This window comes from Portunus trituberculatus, chromosome 6 (assembly GCF_017591435.1).
Source record: "Portunus trituberculatus isolate SZX2019 chromosome 6, ASM1759143v1, whole genome shotgun sequence".
Lineage (NCBI taxonomy): Eukaryota > Metazoa > Arthropoda > Malacostraca > Decapoda > Portunidae > Portunus > Portunus trituberculatus.
This window is the reverse complement of record NC_059260.1, coordinates 645,684-663,067: the sequence shown is the minus strand read 5'-3', so window position 1 is coordinate 663,067 and position 17,384 is coordinate 645,684. Positions and strand designations below refer to the sequence as shown.

General features: G+C 41.8%; 2 protein-coding genes across 9 annotated transcripts; one reads left to right on the top strand and one right to left on the bottom strand.

The window, feature by feature from the left end:
* Positions 1-837: 837 nt before the first annotated feature.
* On the bottom strand, positions 838-6,361 carry LOC123516474 (39S ribosomal protein L15, mitochondrial-like). The gene is given in 7 exon segments (XM_045275811.1): positions 838-1,007; positions 1,010-1,133; positions 1,419-1,543; positions 3,056-3,215; positions 4,019-4,184; positions 4,682-4,836; positions 5,609-6,361. Coding segments are annotated over 7 exon segments (879 nt in total). The 5' UTR covers positions 5,708-6,361; the 3' UTR covers positions 838-957.
* Positions 6,362-7,861: 1,500 nt separating this feature from the next.
* On the top strand, positions 7,862-16,428 carry LOC123516430. Of its 8 annotated transcripts, XM_045275727.1 has the most exons (5): positions 7,862-7,879; positions 8,131-8,248; positions 9,545-10,383; positions 12,031-12,132; positions 16,340-16,428. In XM_045275727.1, the coding sequence occupies exons 3-5, from the start codon at positions 9,696-9,698 to the stop codon at positions 16,369-16,371; spliced, it is 822 nt and encodes a 273-aa protein (XP_045131662.1). In that variant the 5' UTR covers positions 7,862-7,879; positions 8,131-8,248; positions 9,545-9,695; the 3' UTR covers positions 16,372-16,428. The 8 variants fall into 8 exon arrangements, with proteins under 8 accessions (XP_045131662.1, XP_045131679.1, XP_045131671.1 ...); XM_045275744.1 differs by lacking the exons at positions 7,862-7,879; positions 8,131-8,248 and adding an exon at positions 8,316-8,335; XM_045275736.1 differs by lacking the exons at positions 7,862-7,879; positions 8,131-8,248 and adding an exon at positions 8,541-8,560.
* The last annotated feature ends 956 nt before the right edge of the window (positions 16,429-17,384 follow it).

The following is a 17,384-nucleotide window of genomic DNA, read 5'->3' as shown; positions in this document are numbered from 1 at the left end:
ATTTCACACTTCCCTCCTCTCATGTTAAGTGTGTGTGTATGTGGGTGAGGGGCTGAGAGAGAGAGACTGTGTGTGTGTGTTCATTATATCCTTTAATTGCTAATAATGAGAAGAGAAGGCCGTGTTTTATTCACACCTCCCTCACTGTCCACTTCTCAGTACCAACAATCTTTAAGAAGTCAACAAAACACACTCATACAATTTCTAACAAAAGTATTTACACACACAAGCACTTCACAACTCCTCCAGTCAGTCTGCTCTAAAGTGGCTCCTGGGTCTATCTGAATGGGGTCTAAAGAGGAAGGCGTGGCTGTCAGACCTTAAGAGAAACCCAGCTGTCTTGTGTGTGTTGGTCAGAAATCTTGGTATTCACATCACATACAATCACAAGACTAAACCCTGACTTGGCTAACACTACTAATCTTTTGGGGGGACTGGCTATCAAGTGGGTGTCTGTCTGTCTCTTTCTCTCTTTTTTTTTTGGGCCAGCTTCCCCTCTTCTGTAAATAAAAAAATAAAATAAATAAGCAAGCCACACTATTTTTGGAACCCAGGAACCACTTCAGAGCACATTGACTATAGTACAATGCTAATATATTTACACCTACTAACAATGAGTACCTCCCAGCAGTGTGTTTACAACCTCTTCAGTACCAGGACATGCTTTCATATTCATTCTGGTGACTATTTGGTGATTTTATACAGCTTCAGAAACTCATGTGGGGGGTTAAACTAGTGAAGACTGTGGCCATTACTCTTCTGCCCTCCATAGACTCTTGCTGGTGTCAATAAAATGGTCTAATGGTACACAAAACTCAAGGTGAAAATATGTCCCAGTACTGAAGGGATTAAAATAGTGTGAAGACTGTGGACCATTAATCTTCTGACCCTTCATAACAAATAAAATGGTCCAATGGTACACAAAAAAGGTGAAAATATGTCCCAGTACTGAAGGGGCTAAGACAAGTAGTGTTCCAGCAGTTCAGGATCAGTGGGCTTGAGAATAACTTGTCCTGTAAGTTGACAACCCAGCCCGGCTCCAGTCCATAGAACACCTGCCGTGGGTCCTTCCTCTCAAGCAGCATCGCCTCCTGTGTCAAGTCTCGGATGTTTGGCAACTTGTATCCATATTTCTGTAAGGAGACCAGGAAATTTATTATTTTATTCATTTATTTTTTAAGGTGAAAACTGGCTGGCTGGCTTGCTCTCTCTCTTTACATAAGGGAAAAACTGGCTTTCTAAAGGGTCCGGTTGAATATACTTGTGTTATTTAAGAGTACTTTGATGGTTCTAGTGATGGACTGATAAGATTTCTAGTTAATTAAAAGGAGAAACTGTCTTGAAAACTTGGCCTTGGAAAATAGGAGCAAAACATTTATGAGTACAGGTGTTAATCATTCTAATCTTCCGACACTCACCTGGGCCAGCACAAACCTCTCCCTGGCCACCTCATCGGGGTCAGCCAGATAGCCGCGGTTCTTGGGGTCACTGTAGTAGGCAATGAGGTTCTGTGGTGGCAACATGCGGCGGGGTATGGCCACTCCTGCTGGCACACACAGGAGAACATTATCACACCGCAGAAAAAGAGGAATAATTGAAAAAATAGGAAAAGAAGACAAGAAATGGGAGAAAATGAAAGAAGAAAAGGGGGAATAAGACAATGAAAAGTAAAAGAACTAGAAAAAGAAAAGAAAAAGAGAACAAAACAAAGTAAAGAAAAAAAAAACGAGAAGAAAGAAAAAAGAAAACGACAAGAAAAAGAGAATAAAAAAGATGAAAAGAAAATAATGAAAGGAAAGATAGATAAAACGAGAAGAAAGAAAAAAGAAAACGACAAGAAAAAGAGAATAAAAAAAGATGAAAAGAAAATAATGAAAGGAAAGATATATCACGAAAAGGAAAGAGAGAAAGAAAATAAAGAAGGAAATGAGAGAAAGAAAAATAGATAAAGGAGGAAATGAAAGAGAAAGATGATGAAGGAAAAGGAGAAAATACCAAAAAGAAAAACAAGAGAGAAAATCATAAACAAGAAAATAAAAGAAGAAAAGAAGAAAAATAACAATGAAAAGAAAAAAAAGGAAAATAATAGCAAGACAAGACAAGAGAAAATAAGAAAATAATAAGAAAGAAATGAAAAGAAAAGGAAAAAGAAAATAAGAAAATAATAAAAAAAAAAAGAAAAAAAAGAAAAAGAAAATAAAAGAAACCATGGACCCTTGCTAATATCAATAAAATGGCCTAATGGTACACAAATCTCATGGTAAAAATGTGTCCCAGTACTGAAGGGGTTAAAATAGTGAAGAACCATTAATCTTCTGACCTCCATAGACCCTTGCTAATGTCAATAAAATGGCCTAATGGTACACAAATCTCATGGTAAAAATGTGTCCCAGTACTGAAGGGGTTAAAATAGTGAAGACTGTGACCATTAATCTTCTGACCTCCATAGACCCTTGCTAATATCAATAAAATGGCCTAATGGTACACAAATCTCATGGTAAAAATGTGTCCCAGTACTGAAGGGGTTAAAATAGTGAAGACTGTGACCATTAATCTTCTGACCTCCATAGACCCTTGCTAATATCAATAAAATGGCCTAATGGTACACAAAATTCAAGGTACAAATGTGTCCCAGTACTGAAGGGATTAAGTTTATTTCACTGTGCTTGATTCCTTGTCATAGCTAACTCATGCATTCCTCTCTTCTATTTATTCTTTTTTTTTTTTTTTTTTTAAGTACGACAGAAGCCAGCCAAGGAAAATACAATAAATAAATAAATTAATAAAAAAAAAAGGCCTGCTTGAGTGCTGGTCTCCTGAAAGATAAGTAAAAGTTAGCCAAAATTAAGGATCACATGTCTGGATTCTCGGTGGTGCCGTTTCTTAAGATTCCCTACTCTTGCTCCTCTTGTTTGGTATTCAATGCTGTTTCTAAGATTCCCTACTCTTGCTCCTCCTGTTTGGTATTCAATGCTGTTTCTAAGATTCCCTACTCTTGTATTCCTTGTTTCTTTGTAATGGCGCTCCTGACTGACTTTGCAAGACTAATACAAACCTCTGCTGAAGAAGGCCATGGGGTCAAGAGCAGCCTGCAGGGAGATGGGGTCATAATAAGCGACTGTGATGGTGCCCCCGTTCCGCTCCACCGCCGCAATCACCGCCTCTGTCGCCCACTGTACCTCCAGGTTCACCCTCGCTTCAAAGTGGTCCATACCCTAAACACAAGGAAAATTTTGTAAAGGGAAAGTTTTTGTAAAGAAGGGAAAATTTTGTTAAGAGAAAATTGTGTAATGATGGAGAAATTTTGTAATGCAGAAAAAGAAAAATTTAGTACTGGGACACATTTTTACCTTGAGATTTGTGGACCATTAGACCATTTTATTGACATTAGCAAGGTTCCATGGAGGTTACAAGATAAATGTCCACAGTCAAAACTATTTTAATCCCTTCAGTACTGGGACACATTTTTATCTTGAGATTTGTGTACCATTAGACCATTTTATTGAAATTGGCAAGGGTCTATGGAGGTCAGAAGATTAACAGTGGAGAATCTTCACTATTTTAACCCCCACATGAGTTTCTGAAGCTGTATAAAATCACCAAATAGTCACCAGAAGGAATGTGAACATGCATTATGGTACAGAAGGGCTTAAATTCTATCTAAGAGTTCCCCGTTTTCTTTGTAATTACACGGAACAAGAGCAGAGTGGATCTTTTCTTTTTCATCTTTTGTTGTCCTTACAAATAAATAAATAAATAAAGACATCTAATCATGGTGCCGCCGTGGTACAGTGGAACCATACGTGCTTTGAGGTCCAAGGTCCAAGGGGTCTCCAAGTGCACAAATCAAATCCTGCCCACGGTCCGAGTGTAGGTTGGGCTTCCTCACTCTGGGCAACGGTTGAGATAGGAGGTGCCCCAAAAATGTACCCCCTTCAGCTCATAAATTCCCGTGAAAAGCCCACAGGATATAAATAAATAATAAAATAAAATAAAATAAATGAAAAAATAATATCACCTCGTCTGTCAGCATAACACCGCCCATCTTGTCTGCGGGGTTGACGGTGATGAGGTGTGTGGCGCTGAGCTGGGTGATGTCAGTGGGGGTGTCTGTGCGCAGCCTGCCAGTGTCAATCATGCGCTGCAGCTTGCCCAGGCACAGCGGCGCGTATGACAGTCTCATGCTGCAATGTAAACAGGTTAGGTTAGGTTAGGTTGGGTTGGGTTGGGTTGGGTTGGGTTGAGTTAGGTTAGGTTAGGTTAGGTTAGGTTTGGTTTGGTTTGATTTGGTTAGGTTAGGTTAGGTTAGGTTTGGTTACATTAGGTTAAGAAGTACTCTCAATCATTCATCACTATTCTGTCCAACTCTTTAATGCAAGAGTTAACTAGTACTTTCAATCATTCATCCCTTTCTCTGGCACACTCTTGAACTTCCTGCTTGCTTTTGTATTTCCATCTTCCTACGACTTGACTTCTTTTAAGAGGGAGGCATCAAGACATCAGTCCCTCAATTCTGGATAATTTGTGATCTTTAAGGGAACTGGCAACCCAGTGGGCCTTTTTTTTCCCCACTTTTTTTTTGTCCTAAGCCAGTTTCCTCTCCTGCATACACACACACACACACACACACACACACATACATCCATGCTTACTATTTCCTCATTCCCTCACTACAACTTACTGGTGTCCCTTGTAGTAGTTCTGGTAGGGGAAGCGGAGGTAGAAGGGGTTATTGCCAGTCTCATAGCCAAGCCTCATGAAGTTCTGCCGCTGGCCTGAACCCTTGCTGCCAGCGCCGTGAGTTTTTCCCCCATGAATGCCACGCCCTCGCTTCGCCTGTGTGACGGGAAGGTGTGTCAGGTGTGTGAGGGCTTGCCGCACTCAAAATGCACTCAAAATACACTTGAAACCACCCTAACTCATTCAAAGCATCCAAACAATTAAGAAAACACACCAGACACGTCAAATTAGTGTTTTAATAAGTGTGTGGGCTTGCCACACTCAAAATGCACTCAAAACACACTCAAAACACACCCTGTCTGTCTGTCACTCTCTCTCTTCATTTCCCTCTCTGTCTACCTGTCTGTTGTCTGTCTCTCTGAAAAAAATTGCCTAGTTTTACCGGAAACTTGTATATCCACAACAGTGTGGAAGGGGTGATAAAAAAAAAAAAAAAAAAAAACGCTTTGAAAAGAAAGTGTATATTTATTCCCAAAAGGTCGGAATTTAATATAAAAAGAAAGAGTTGGTTCGTTTTACCGCAAAATCGTGTTTCCACAAGAACCGGGGGAAAGGGTTCATAAAAGAAAAACAAAAACAAAAACCAACAGATTTGCGAAGAAAACAAAATGCATATTCAAAATTGGTCAAACTCTACCATAAAAAAATATTTCATCCCGAACTAATCTGTTCATGTTATTGTAAAAATTTACCGAAATTATATACTGGTGAGGGGTGAGGGGCGAGAAGTGACGGGTGAGGGGTCAGGGGCGAGAAGTGAGGGGTGAGGGGTCAGGGGCGAGAAGTGAGGGGTGAGGGGTCAGGGGCGAGAAGTGAGGGGTGAGGGGACAGGGGCGAGAAGTGAGGGGTGAGGGGTGGAATGACTCACATTCTTAACAGCCCCGGGGTTTGGCTTGAGGTTCCCTAGGGATACTCTGGGTAGCCTCCTTAGCAGTGCCAGTGCTTTCTCCGTGCCCTGGGAAGCCATCACACAACCACTTCCCGATCAGCGCCGCAGCACAGTGCTTCTTCTTCTTTTTCTTGTGACCTTTTACGCTTTGTACCGCTTCGTAGGTCCTGTTCCTTCCAGTGCTCCAGTTTTCTTTTTCTTCTTGGGGGTTTGTTGGGGCCGTGCAGGCTGAGTCACAGCCTCCAGTACCCCAAAGGTGCAGTATGCGGTGGTGAAGTGTTCAGGCTGTATGATGTGGAGCTGGTTTGTTTTCTGTAGGAAGGTCCGGGTTAGGTTGAGAGTCTTGAAAGCCTGAGTGCAGTGCTTCAGTCTCACTCCTTCAGCAGCCTGCAAAAGGAGAGAACGGAGAACAACCCAACACACCAACACACCGCTGCCGGAGTGACTTGATCTCAATCTTCACGTTACATCACAGACAATACTCTACCACGCCTGATTTATGATCTTTCTAAGTTTTCCGATTGGGACAGAGAAAACTTAGTCGTGTTCAATGCATAAAAAATTTAATTCCTCCATCTATTAATTCTACACAACCTGCCAGACAACAATCCTCTCCTCTTCAGTGACAATCAACTGCATGTCTCCCTCTTCCACACTGAATATCATAATCTTAACTGGAAACTTCACATCTCATCTCTTGCTAAAATAGCTTCTATGAAGTTATAAAAAAAAAAAAAAAAAAAAAAATAGGCGTGCCGAGGCGTCTCCGCCAGTTTTCCTCGTCCCTCCACTTTCAGTTGCTGACTCAGACACCTACCGAAACGATAATTTACTCCCAGCGAGGTCAAATAGCATATAGTTCAGGGGGTGCTGTGAACCTTCCATTAAAGCTGGTTGTGATCTCACTGAACGTTTTCCTTTGGGTCTCACAATTCAAGGGGGCAGTCACAGCCTGCCCCCTCAAGACAACTCTCCTACTTCACTCAAAGCTACATGCACTTACCACACATACACACCCTTCACTTAAAATTAGAAAATAAAAAATGGCGACTCCAAACCCAGCCCCGGAGTCCCCTTCTGGGGAAGGCACCAAATTAGCCTTCAACTTTGCTATCCTCCAAATGACCTAGAGCAACTCGTATTCCTGACCGTCTTGGAGATACGCCCAACATTCTTGATATCTTCCTTACCCCTTCTGCTTATGCTGTTACTCTATCATCCCCGTTGGGCTCCTCCGATCACAATCTCATTTCTGTATCTTGTCCTATTTCTCCAATCCCTCTGCAGGATCCCCCTAAGTGGAGGTGCCTGTGGCGTTTTGCCTCTGCCAGTTGGGGGATTTCAGGATCGAGGTATTGCTGATTTTCCTTGGAATGATTATTGTTTCCGTGTCAGAGACCCATATTTCTTTGTGCTGAACGCATAACAGAGGTAGTAGTGTCCTTGATAGTGTCTGCATCTCCTGAATCTCAAGCACTTTATATCTCTGCCCGGAATCATGTTCTATTCTTCAACTTGCCAAACACTCCTTCATAAATAGAAAATGTTAAAATCTTTCAAACTCAAAATCCCCTCCAGACATCTGACATATAGCCAAAAACATCTCAAATAACTTCACTTCTTTATCTTTCCCTCCTTTACTTCATCCTGATGGCACCACTGCCATCTGTTCAGTCTCTAAGCTGAACTCTTTTCTCAAACGTTTGCTAACAACACCACCTTGGATTATTCTGGATTGCCCTTCCCTCTGACTATTTCATGCCTTCAATAAAAATTCTTCGTAATGATGTTTCCTATGCCCTCGCTGGCCTAAACCCTAGGAAGGCTTAGGGACATGATTGTTCTCAAAAACTGGACTTCCGTGTTTGCACCATGTTTGTTTGGCCAAACTTCTTTCAACTTTGTCAACTTCTACCTTTCCTTCTTGCTGGAGGTTTACCTACATTCAGCCTGTTCCTAAAAAGGATATATATATATATATATATATATATATATATATATATATATATATATATATATATATATATATATATATATATTTCGTTCCTTTTCATGGAACATCTTCAGGCAGAATGAGTGGGAACGGAACGGAACGGAACGGGGGGGGGGATAGACAGGGGGATGAAAGGAGAAGAGCTAGCTAGAACAAGATGTAACAGGGGGAAAAATGAAAGTATTAGAGTAACAGGTGGCGGGCTATCCGCCTTGCTGTTTATCACTATTTATTTTTGTTGTCGCTCGCATTGCTTGGTAAGCCGCTGATCACGTACTTGTTATATTTGTTATAGTTGTTGTACTTGTTATATAGTTTTTTATTATTATTATTATTATTATTATTTTTTTTTTAATAGCTTAAGTGCAGTGCAGGATAGTGGTGTGAAAGGAAGGGTAGTAGAAGAGGAAATGCTATAGTTAAGTTAGTTACTTAGGGTCAACATGTCATCATAGCCGTTATTTAGTTACTCATGTTTGCCTTGGTTTCACAGCATTCTTTGTTTCAGGTTGGACTGGAGACTAAAACCGGATTTCCTGTCGCGCCGCGGGGCGAGAGCAGCACTGTCTCATCCCCTATTCCCCTCGGGGGCCCGGGAGTGGCCCCCTGATCACCGTGGCAAATGGGTAAACATTCCTCGTGTGAACCGCGCTTGCGGCACGTGATGGTGGTGATATTATACCAGCACGCCATCTACTGACCCACCCACGGGGGTATAAATATCACCACGATCACTACTCCCACTCATATATATATATATATATATATATATATATATATATATATATATATATATATATATATATATATATATATATATATATAGAGAGAGAGAGAGAGAGAGAGAGAGAGAGAGAGAGAGAGAGAGAGAGAGAGAGATTAACAGTTTAACAACACACACAACACAAAGAATGGACACGGACGTGTCAGGAATACTTGTCAGAGAGGAAGGAGAGATGGCAGAAAAAAAAAATCATATTATCATAGACGCTCTGGAAGATATGAGTGTAGTCAGTGCACACAGCTGGGTGTCAGGACTGGCCAAGAAATGTACGACAGTTAGATATTGATTGAACACGAAGCCACGCACAGAACAAACTGAATCAGATTGTATTGAGGTTGGGGAAGGGGGGGAGGCAGGAGTGGTACGTGGAGGTGGAGTGACGATCAGTTACCAAGGGTTGGGGGGAATGTTTCATGCAGCATTTCCGTGCTCGCCATCAGAACGTTTTGTACTTCAACCTTCCACGTCGGTTTTTTTCAAGCTAAGTATGAGACTCAGGAATGGTGACACAACACAACAATCTGTGGTAAGTTTCGGGATATTTATTGTGAAAATGTTGTTTAAATGGCTGAACATTGATGGGTGAACTGTAGGAAATAAAAATCTGTCGCCAAATAATGCGCAGGAGGAAGTTTATTGCCACTCCTGCTCCTGATCCTGCTGCTGCTGCTGGCTCGCGATGGAAGGATGTACTGCAGTGGACTGAAGGACCAATCAGAGGAAAGAAATAATGGAGTTACTTGGACATTTAAAGAGAAAACCCAATAATCTATAAATAAATTTCTGGGAAGCATCGTCATGAACAACGCCTCTGACATCCTGCTGGTGCCAGTGCCAGTGCCACACCCAGTCAATCCTTGCTACACGCAATTATTTGAAAGTGTTAAGTTTCTGCCTCTGGCCTTCATTTCACTGCCCATCCGCCCAGTCACTACCCCCAACCACCTCCATTATCGCTACAATCCTAACCGCCACACCAAACAATGATGAGGGCCAGATGGGAATTAATTGTTTGGGCGAGCGAGATCAGTTGCATTATGGAAAAAAAAAACTCTAAGGAATTTTGCTTCAACACTTCAAATTTACTAAACCTAACTAAACTGTTCCTGTTTTGGTGACATTTTTCTTCACTTTGCAGGTCACCACACACACACACACAGCTGCCACCACCACCACCACCACCGTGAAGTGATCCTTGGCAAGGTCAATTATTGAAGACCAACCTTCTGGGGTGGATTCTGAATTACTGAGTGGAAGAGAGACATTGGTACCCAGCAGGTGGAGCAGCCATGGCAGTGAACACACACAGGGGTAAGCCACCAGTGAGGGCAATAGTGCTGGTGTCTAACTGGATAATATTGTTGTCAGTGTGCCTTGGGGTGGTGGAAAGAGTGGTGGCCCTGAAGGAGTGTGAAGTTGATGTAGTAGTGGTGGCAGGAGGAGAGCAACACACCTTCACTGAGGACAGTTCAAAGGCTAAAATATCTCAAATAACTCTGTTTGGGAAGGTGGAGGACGGCTTTGAGGGATTCAGCATCAATGTGGAGGGAACAGGTGGCATTGTTTCCAGTGCCTGGTTCCCTGCAGACCATGAATGCTTCCCTGACAAGGACACTTGGTACCAGCTCCTGACATTTTCACAGATCAAGAACAACGACACTACCATTATGTTTGGCTTTGAGACCAGACACTGCCGCAAGGAGTGTAAGAGCGACACAGCCCCACAAAGCCTGCAGCAGCAGAGTGTGGAGGTTTACGGGGCCTCTCACTGGAGTGAAGACATCCCCCGGGGGGATAACTGTACCGTTAACACACCGAAAGCCATCCGTTTCCATGGCAAGCATTCCACCTGCAGCAAACGCCCCACCCCCATGTCCACGATGAACATAATAGTGGTGGTACTGTTGGTGGTGGTACCGTTGGTGGGTATACTACTGCTCATCCTGCTGTACGTGATCAAGAAGAGAGCAGCGCCTTGTGAGTACTGTGTGTGTGTGTGTTTAGCTAGTTAGGTATATATTACAGGGTTAGGTGAGGGTTGTCGATCAAATGACCTCGTAGTGGATGGAAGTGGTGGAATGGATTGCTTGGCTCACTAGGAAAGCATGGAGGGTGGGAAAATTAGTAGTGAAACCATGTATGACTGGATCTGAAGGTGTTAATGGCAGAGGAACACCCATTCAAAGACAATAATATAGGTGCATGTGGTAGAGGGGGGAGTAGGTGCTCTCTCTCTCTCTCTCTCTCTCTCTCTCTCTCTCTCTCTCTCTCTCTCTCTCTCTCTTGCACCAGTCTTTGTAGTGGTGAGAGGTGGCCTGGGAGAGGAGAGTATAGCACCATCTTGCTGCTGAAGGTGTTAGGTACAGTGTTGGTGTCAGTAAGCACAGCACCAGTGGTAGAAGTGGCTAGAACAGCCTGGGGTGGGGTGGTGGGGACTGTAAGACACTGTTAAAGACTTCACTGTGTTGGTTTGGTCAGGCTTGGCTTGGCTTGACTTAGTTGGGCTAGGCTGGGGTTGGCTTGGCTTTGCATGGTTGGGCTGGGCAGGCCTGGGGTTGGCTTGGCTTAGATGGGCTGGGCTGGGCTGGGCTGGGGTTGGCTTGGTTGGGCTGGGGTGGGCTGGGCTGGGCTTGGCTGGGCTGGGGTTGGCTTGGCTTGGCTTAGTTGGGCTGGACTGGGATTGACTTGGCTGGGGTGGGCTGGGGTTGGTTGGGCTGGGCTGGGCTGGGCTGGGCTTGGCTTGGCTTGGCTTGCTTTCACTCCCCCAATAAACATGTAACAATGAGCTAGAATGCATTGGTGACATTGTACATGATATCCTGGCATCCTAACCTCTGGAACTCCCTGCCTGCTTCTGTCTGTCCAACTTCCTATGACTTCACTTCATTTAAGAGGGAGGTCTCTAGACATTTATCCCTTTCTTGTGGCTAACTCACTCTCCCTGCATGGCATACCCAGTGGCAAAGCTAGAGATACATTCTAGGGTTGAGAGCTACAAGGGCCAATGTCAAAAAATGGCCAATTGTTGATAAGCACACCACTAAACTAGAAAATCATCAGTCTATCCTTGCTATAATGGCCAGTGTCGTCCATGCATCTGGGGAGCTACACTGGCGCTCCTTTGTTGTAATTACTTGATAGTTAATAAAGGATGCAATATTTCACACGAGCTTTTCTCAAAACTTGGATTTTTTTACATTAGCCCTTAGAGTTCTCAGTCCTAGAATTTATTGTTTCCACGAGGCCAAACCTGAAAATGCTGCCCCCAAAAGTAATAAAAATGTGAGATTAGGTATAACACACACTTGTTGATTTTGTATGCATAGATTATACTATACATACATGGACTTTGAATCAATACTTGGTGCACCTTCACGTTTGCAAAGTCTTAAATAACGCTCTGAACACCAACATTCTCTGTCGCATCACTTGTGCTGCCCCTTGAGAAATGTGCCACTTGCCTACCCCCCCATCACCACCCCAGTAACGCCACTCTGCACGCCCCTTGCCCTTGCTGCTTTTTTGTTACACTACACTGCATTTGTCCTAGTCATGGGGGTGAGGGTGGCAGACCAGGGGAGTTAGCATGGAGAGAGAGCAGTGATAATGAGCAGTAACCCCCAGCAGGTCCACACACTGAGGGTCACACTGCCAAGGAAAGATTGGCCATGTTCCCTCTACATTTTTGGAGAAGGCAACAGTACAGCCAGAGGTGCAGCTCTTCTGGTAAATTTTCATTATTATTATTATTTAATTTATTTTTTTATCATTATTATGAAAGCTGAAAATTTGCCATATGTTGAATTTATTTCCTTATATATTTGTTTATTACTATTATTTTGTTGTTCTGGTAAATTTTCAGTTTTTTTTATATGAAAACTAATAATTTCTCATGCATTGAAATTATTTACTTATTTATTTTATTATAATTACTATTTTGCTGTTGTTCTGGTAAATTTTCAGTTTTTGATTCATATGAATGTGAAAGCTGATAATTTGTCATATATTGAATTTATTTAACTATTTTCATTATTCTGTTATGCATAGAAGTCTTACGTGTTTTTAGTATTTTAGTTTATTATTTCCTTTGAGTCTAACTTTTTTTTTTTATCTAGGAACTTCACACATGGGGAATAAAATAACATGGAAATAATATGAAAGCACAGGAATTATGAGACATGGAGAGTGTTTGGTGGGAAAAACCATCTCTTGGTATTGATTATTCCTGTATTTTGGGCAGAGCAGGCAGGCAGACTAACACACACCACAAGCACAGCACTCACTATTTTGTGTTTTGTTGGTCAGTGTGTCATAAGAACGGTCTTTTGTTCCATCAGGAGGAGTGTTGACTGATGTTGGTGTATCAGTATTATGTCCAGCACTCTCTCTCTCTCTCTCTCTCTCTCTCTCTCTCTCTCTCTCTCTCTCTCTCTCTCTCTCTCTCTCTCTCTCTCTCTCGTAAGCTCTAAGTGTGTGTTTCATTATGCATTAAATACACACACACAATTGTTTAAGACGGAGTGGTTATTTTCCCAGTTTGGCCCTGATGCTTTTATTTATATATTTTCGGTCTTACAACCAGCGAGGTATCTAGAGAAAGTCGACGGAAGTGATATACCACCAATCACTTCACTAGGTGGGTACAAATCACCTGAAACACACACAATCCACACCACAGATTCCATGGTTGGCTGAAACTGCAAACTGACCGAGAAAATTCTGAGTATTCATGTAATTTCTGTGAGGGGAGAGATCGTGGCCTTCAGCATATAATGTCACACTGTCACGGATAAGTCATCTGTCCCGTCCTGCCCTGCCTCATTATCTAGTGTGAGCCTATTTCTCTGAAAGTTTGCTCTCACTGACACCTGCAAACTCTCCCTCACTCACACCTGTCTAGAATTCAATGCATTGAGGTTGATCGAGGCCGTGAACTATGCGTGGGTTTGAGCACTTCACACGAGATAAAGGGTAGAAGTCAAGAATAGGACCTCCTCCTTTTCCTCCATCCCCCCCCCCAACACCTGCTCCAGCAAGCTTGGGGGACTGTGGGGAATCGGGGGTTTTAAGGAGGAAGCCAAAAAGAGGCGAAATATGGCGATCCGGGAAAAATCTAGGGACAAAACAGCCGTTTTAACGAAAAATTAATAAAATTTACTAACCTAAGCTAACCTAACCTTAACAAACCTAACTATATTTCGAAATAAATGCAAATAACCCAAGGTCACAATCCATACACCTGTCTGTCGCCATATTAGAAATCAGTGGCTGGAGCGTGACTCGCCGCTGCTGGTGTGTCAAGCCGTACACTGGCGTAGATCGTGCATGTAATAAGTCTAGAGCAGGCAGTGTGTAACAAAGGCACGGGTGTAGGTGGGGCATTACTTGCTTACTTCCTCCCTCCTTACCCTCACATACTCATTTCTCGCCACTCTATAATTCTCCTTATTTAGTATATTCCTGCTCTTTTTCCATCTTTTCCAAGCCACATCTCTCTTTTCTTTAGCCTTAACACAAGTTGCATTAAACCAATCCTTTCTTCCTTCCTCTCTCGGTTTATACTTTGGTACAAATTTCATAACTCCTTCTTTATAATATTTCATAAAAATCTCATATTTCTTTTGCACTTCTCTGATTTGTAACATCTCCCAATCTAATTTTCTGAAATAATTTTTCAAACTTTCTGTGTCCATCTTTCTATAATTCAATCTACCACTCCTGTATGTCTCGTCCTTCCTTCGCTGTGTTGTTGCTATCTGCATTTCCATAACCACATGATCACTCTTTCCCAAAGGACACTTGTATTGTATATCTCCACATAGGTACACTTCTCTTGTTAACACCAAATCCAGTCTAGCCGGTTCATCATCTCCTCTATATCTAGTATTTTCCTTCACCCTCTGTTCCATCATATTTTCCATCATTAGATTAAGAAATCTCTCTCCCATGCTTCCTCTCCAACACCACTTACTAGATTTTCCCAATCCACCTCCTTACAATTAAAATCTCCTACTAGTATCACCTTTCTTTTTCCAGATAATACACTTTCCAAACTCTGTAAAGTATCCTTGATCATATTGTCGTATTCCCTTAATGTCCAAGAATTTGTTTTAGGAGGTACATAGGTCACCATGATTATTAATTCTTTTCCATCACTTTTTATCCTTATGCTTATCACTTCTGCGTTGTTCTTCCCATACCAAACCTTATCCACATTTATTTATTTCTTCGTCATAATCATAACTCCTCCTCCACCTTTACTCTCTATCCTTTCTCCATATATTATATTTATTATCCAAATTTATCTTTGTTTTTCATGCAATTTTGTCTCAGTCAAACACACTATATCAGGCTTCTCCACTATCATATAGTCTTGCAATTCCAATCTACTTGACAGTATCCCATCTATATTAGTATACATTACGGTCCACCCACTGCTCCCTCTAGGGGTTCCTCCGTATTCCTTCTTTCCACATACCACTTTCTGACTCTCTCTCCTATAACTCTCCAAAAACTTTTCTCTTTCCTCCTCAGACCGCTCATCATTTTTCCTTCTCGCCTCTTCCACCAATTCCTTATATCTTCTCCTCTCTTCCTCATTTCTATTCTTTCTCACAAACACCTCTTTACAACCTTCTATCTCTCTTAACTTTGATGTTCTATATAGGATATCCTCCAGATTGTTGTGACTTCAGTACTACTTTAATCGGTCTGCTCACTCCCTCCTTATACGGACCCAGTCTATGGATCTCTTCCACTTCTTCTTGTAGGTCTTTTTTTTCATCATCATTTAGATTTTTGAACAGATCTCTTACCGTTTTTAATTCTTCCTTAATTCTCTTAGGCTTATATGTTATATTTTGTTCTTTCATCCCAAATATTAACACACTCTTCTTCTTTTCTGCTATTTCCCTTATCAATGTTTCCTTATTCTTCATTACATTAACCAGTTCCTTGGACCTTTCTTTTTTGTCTTCCTTCAACTGATCTTTAATTATTTCTTGTAATCCAACCATCTCTGCTTCCCTCGACTCAGTCCATTGTGTTTTCTTCAGTTCCCATTCCCTTTCAAACCTTTCATTCTGCTCACTAATCATTTCCTTAAAGTCATCTTTCTCCTTTACTACTCTATCCATTTTCTCCTCCAACCGTCTCTTGTATTTTTCAACCTCCACTCTCAAGTGTGCATTCTCATCCACCAATCGTTTTCATTTTCCTCCAGTCTCTTAACTCTTTCCTTCAAAGCCTTGCGAATTCTCTATCCTGCTCCTCCTCACTCCTCTGAACTTTTAATTCCTTCACCAACTCCTCAAATCTCTTCTCCAACATTACCAATCTACCTTGCAATGTTGCCCCTGTTGAAGCTGGACTCATGCTTTGACTGGCCACTTTCGGCTTTGCTCCCTGGGCCTCATCAACATATTTTGAATTTGGTAATTTATTTCTTACCGGTCTATCCACTTTTTCTTACTCTTCCTGGGAGCATGTGGGTGTGTGGTCACTGGGGGCCAGGCCTGGTAGCTACGTGTGTGTGGTTGGATGCGTTGGCGGCTGCTATGGCTGGCCTTTGTGTGGTTCCCGCTCTGTCGTTTGGAGTGTGGAGGTTCTCACACCTCCGATCACTCCCATGTACACGCCACCAGGCTACGCTCACTCTGTACACTCGTTCACTCGCTCTGGTCGCCCCTCAATAGCAATAACTATTCTCACTCAAGCACATTGCTTAGCGTGTGGAGTGTTTAAGTTAGATGCCGCTCTTGCGCAGGTGGCACGTCCGCTCTCCATGTGTGTGTGTGTGTGTGTGTGTGTTGACAGTGACTGAGTGGTGATGTAATGGCAGGCATACACGCAAAAGTAGGTCATGAGTCATGATACAGCCTGACAATGGGCATATTAGTGCTGGAAATGACTGACCACATCACCCCTTCCACAGACGATCCAGCCAACACCACAGAGTCCGGCTAGACAACCTGTGCTGCAGACAAGTAGTAGGAATCACTCACGCATCGCACCTCACCCTTATTCATATTCCTGTACTTTTTATTCACATTTGTTTACGAGTCATGTTTCTCCTTCCCCCAAAGCATTTTTTTTTCTTTGGTCATTATAAAATGTGCAAAAAATTAATGTGGCTTGAAAAGTAAATATAAATAAAAACGTAATGTAACTTAAAAAAAAAGAATCTTGACAAAAAAGAAAAATCTCATTAATGGAATCTTGTGATCCTTTATGAAGAAGGATATGAAACAATCATGATACTTTAGTTTACCTCATGATAATTAAGCTTAGCATAGCATGACTATAAAAAAAATTAATGGCTCCAGTCCTCACTATTTTAATCCCTTCAGTACTGGGACACACTTATCTTGAGATCTGTATATGAATGGACTATTTTTATTGACATTAGGAAGGGTCTGTGGAAGTCAGAAGATTAATAGCGACAGTCTTCACTATTGTAAACTCTACATAAGTTTCTGAAAGTGTATAGAATCAAATAGTAACCAGAATGAGTATGAAAATTTGTCATAGCAGCGAAGGGTTAGTTAGATCAGGGGTTCTCAAACTTTTTAGTTCGTTGACCCCCAAATGAAGTTTCAGATTTTCTATCAACCACCTAGCTTTTAATTCAAGAGAAAACCACCGATACCAAAATCAATATGAGTAGTAGTAGTAGTAGTAGTTATTGTTGTTGTTGTTGCAGTGGCTATGAAGTATGATAAAAAGGTATCACACAGTAAGAAAATATGTGTAGGTGTACAAGTATATATGTAGATTAATCCTCAGTGCAACATACCTTTTCTTCTTTCACTGTTGACATCATTAATTAATTATTATCAAGAATTTCAAATAGGAGCATTAAATGGTCCCTTTTACTCCAGCAGTAAACATTCAATGACCCCCAGATTATTCATGGACCCCCTTTCGACGCCCTGGCTATATTCATCACCCCTTTGGATGTTCCGATTGACCCCTTTGAG

What these genes read in the sequence shown, in the direction of transcription:
- LOC123516430 (XM_045275727.1), top strand. Translation starts at nt 9,696, where the DNA reads ATGGCAGTGAACACACACAGGGGTAAGCCACCAGTGAGGGCAATAGTG. An exon ending in CAAGAAGAGAGCAGCGCCTT is followed by an intron (nt 10,384 to 12,030) that starts GTGAGTACTGTG and finishes AGTAACCCCCAG; the next exon opens with CAGGTCCACACACTGAGGGT. An exon ending in CCAGAGGTGCAGCTCTTCTG is followed by an intron (nt 12,133 to 16,339) that starts GTAAATTTTCAT and finishes CCCCTTCCACAG; the next exon opens with ACGATCCAGCCAACACCACA.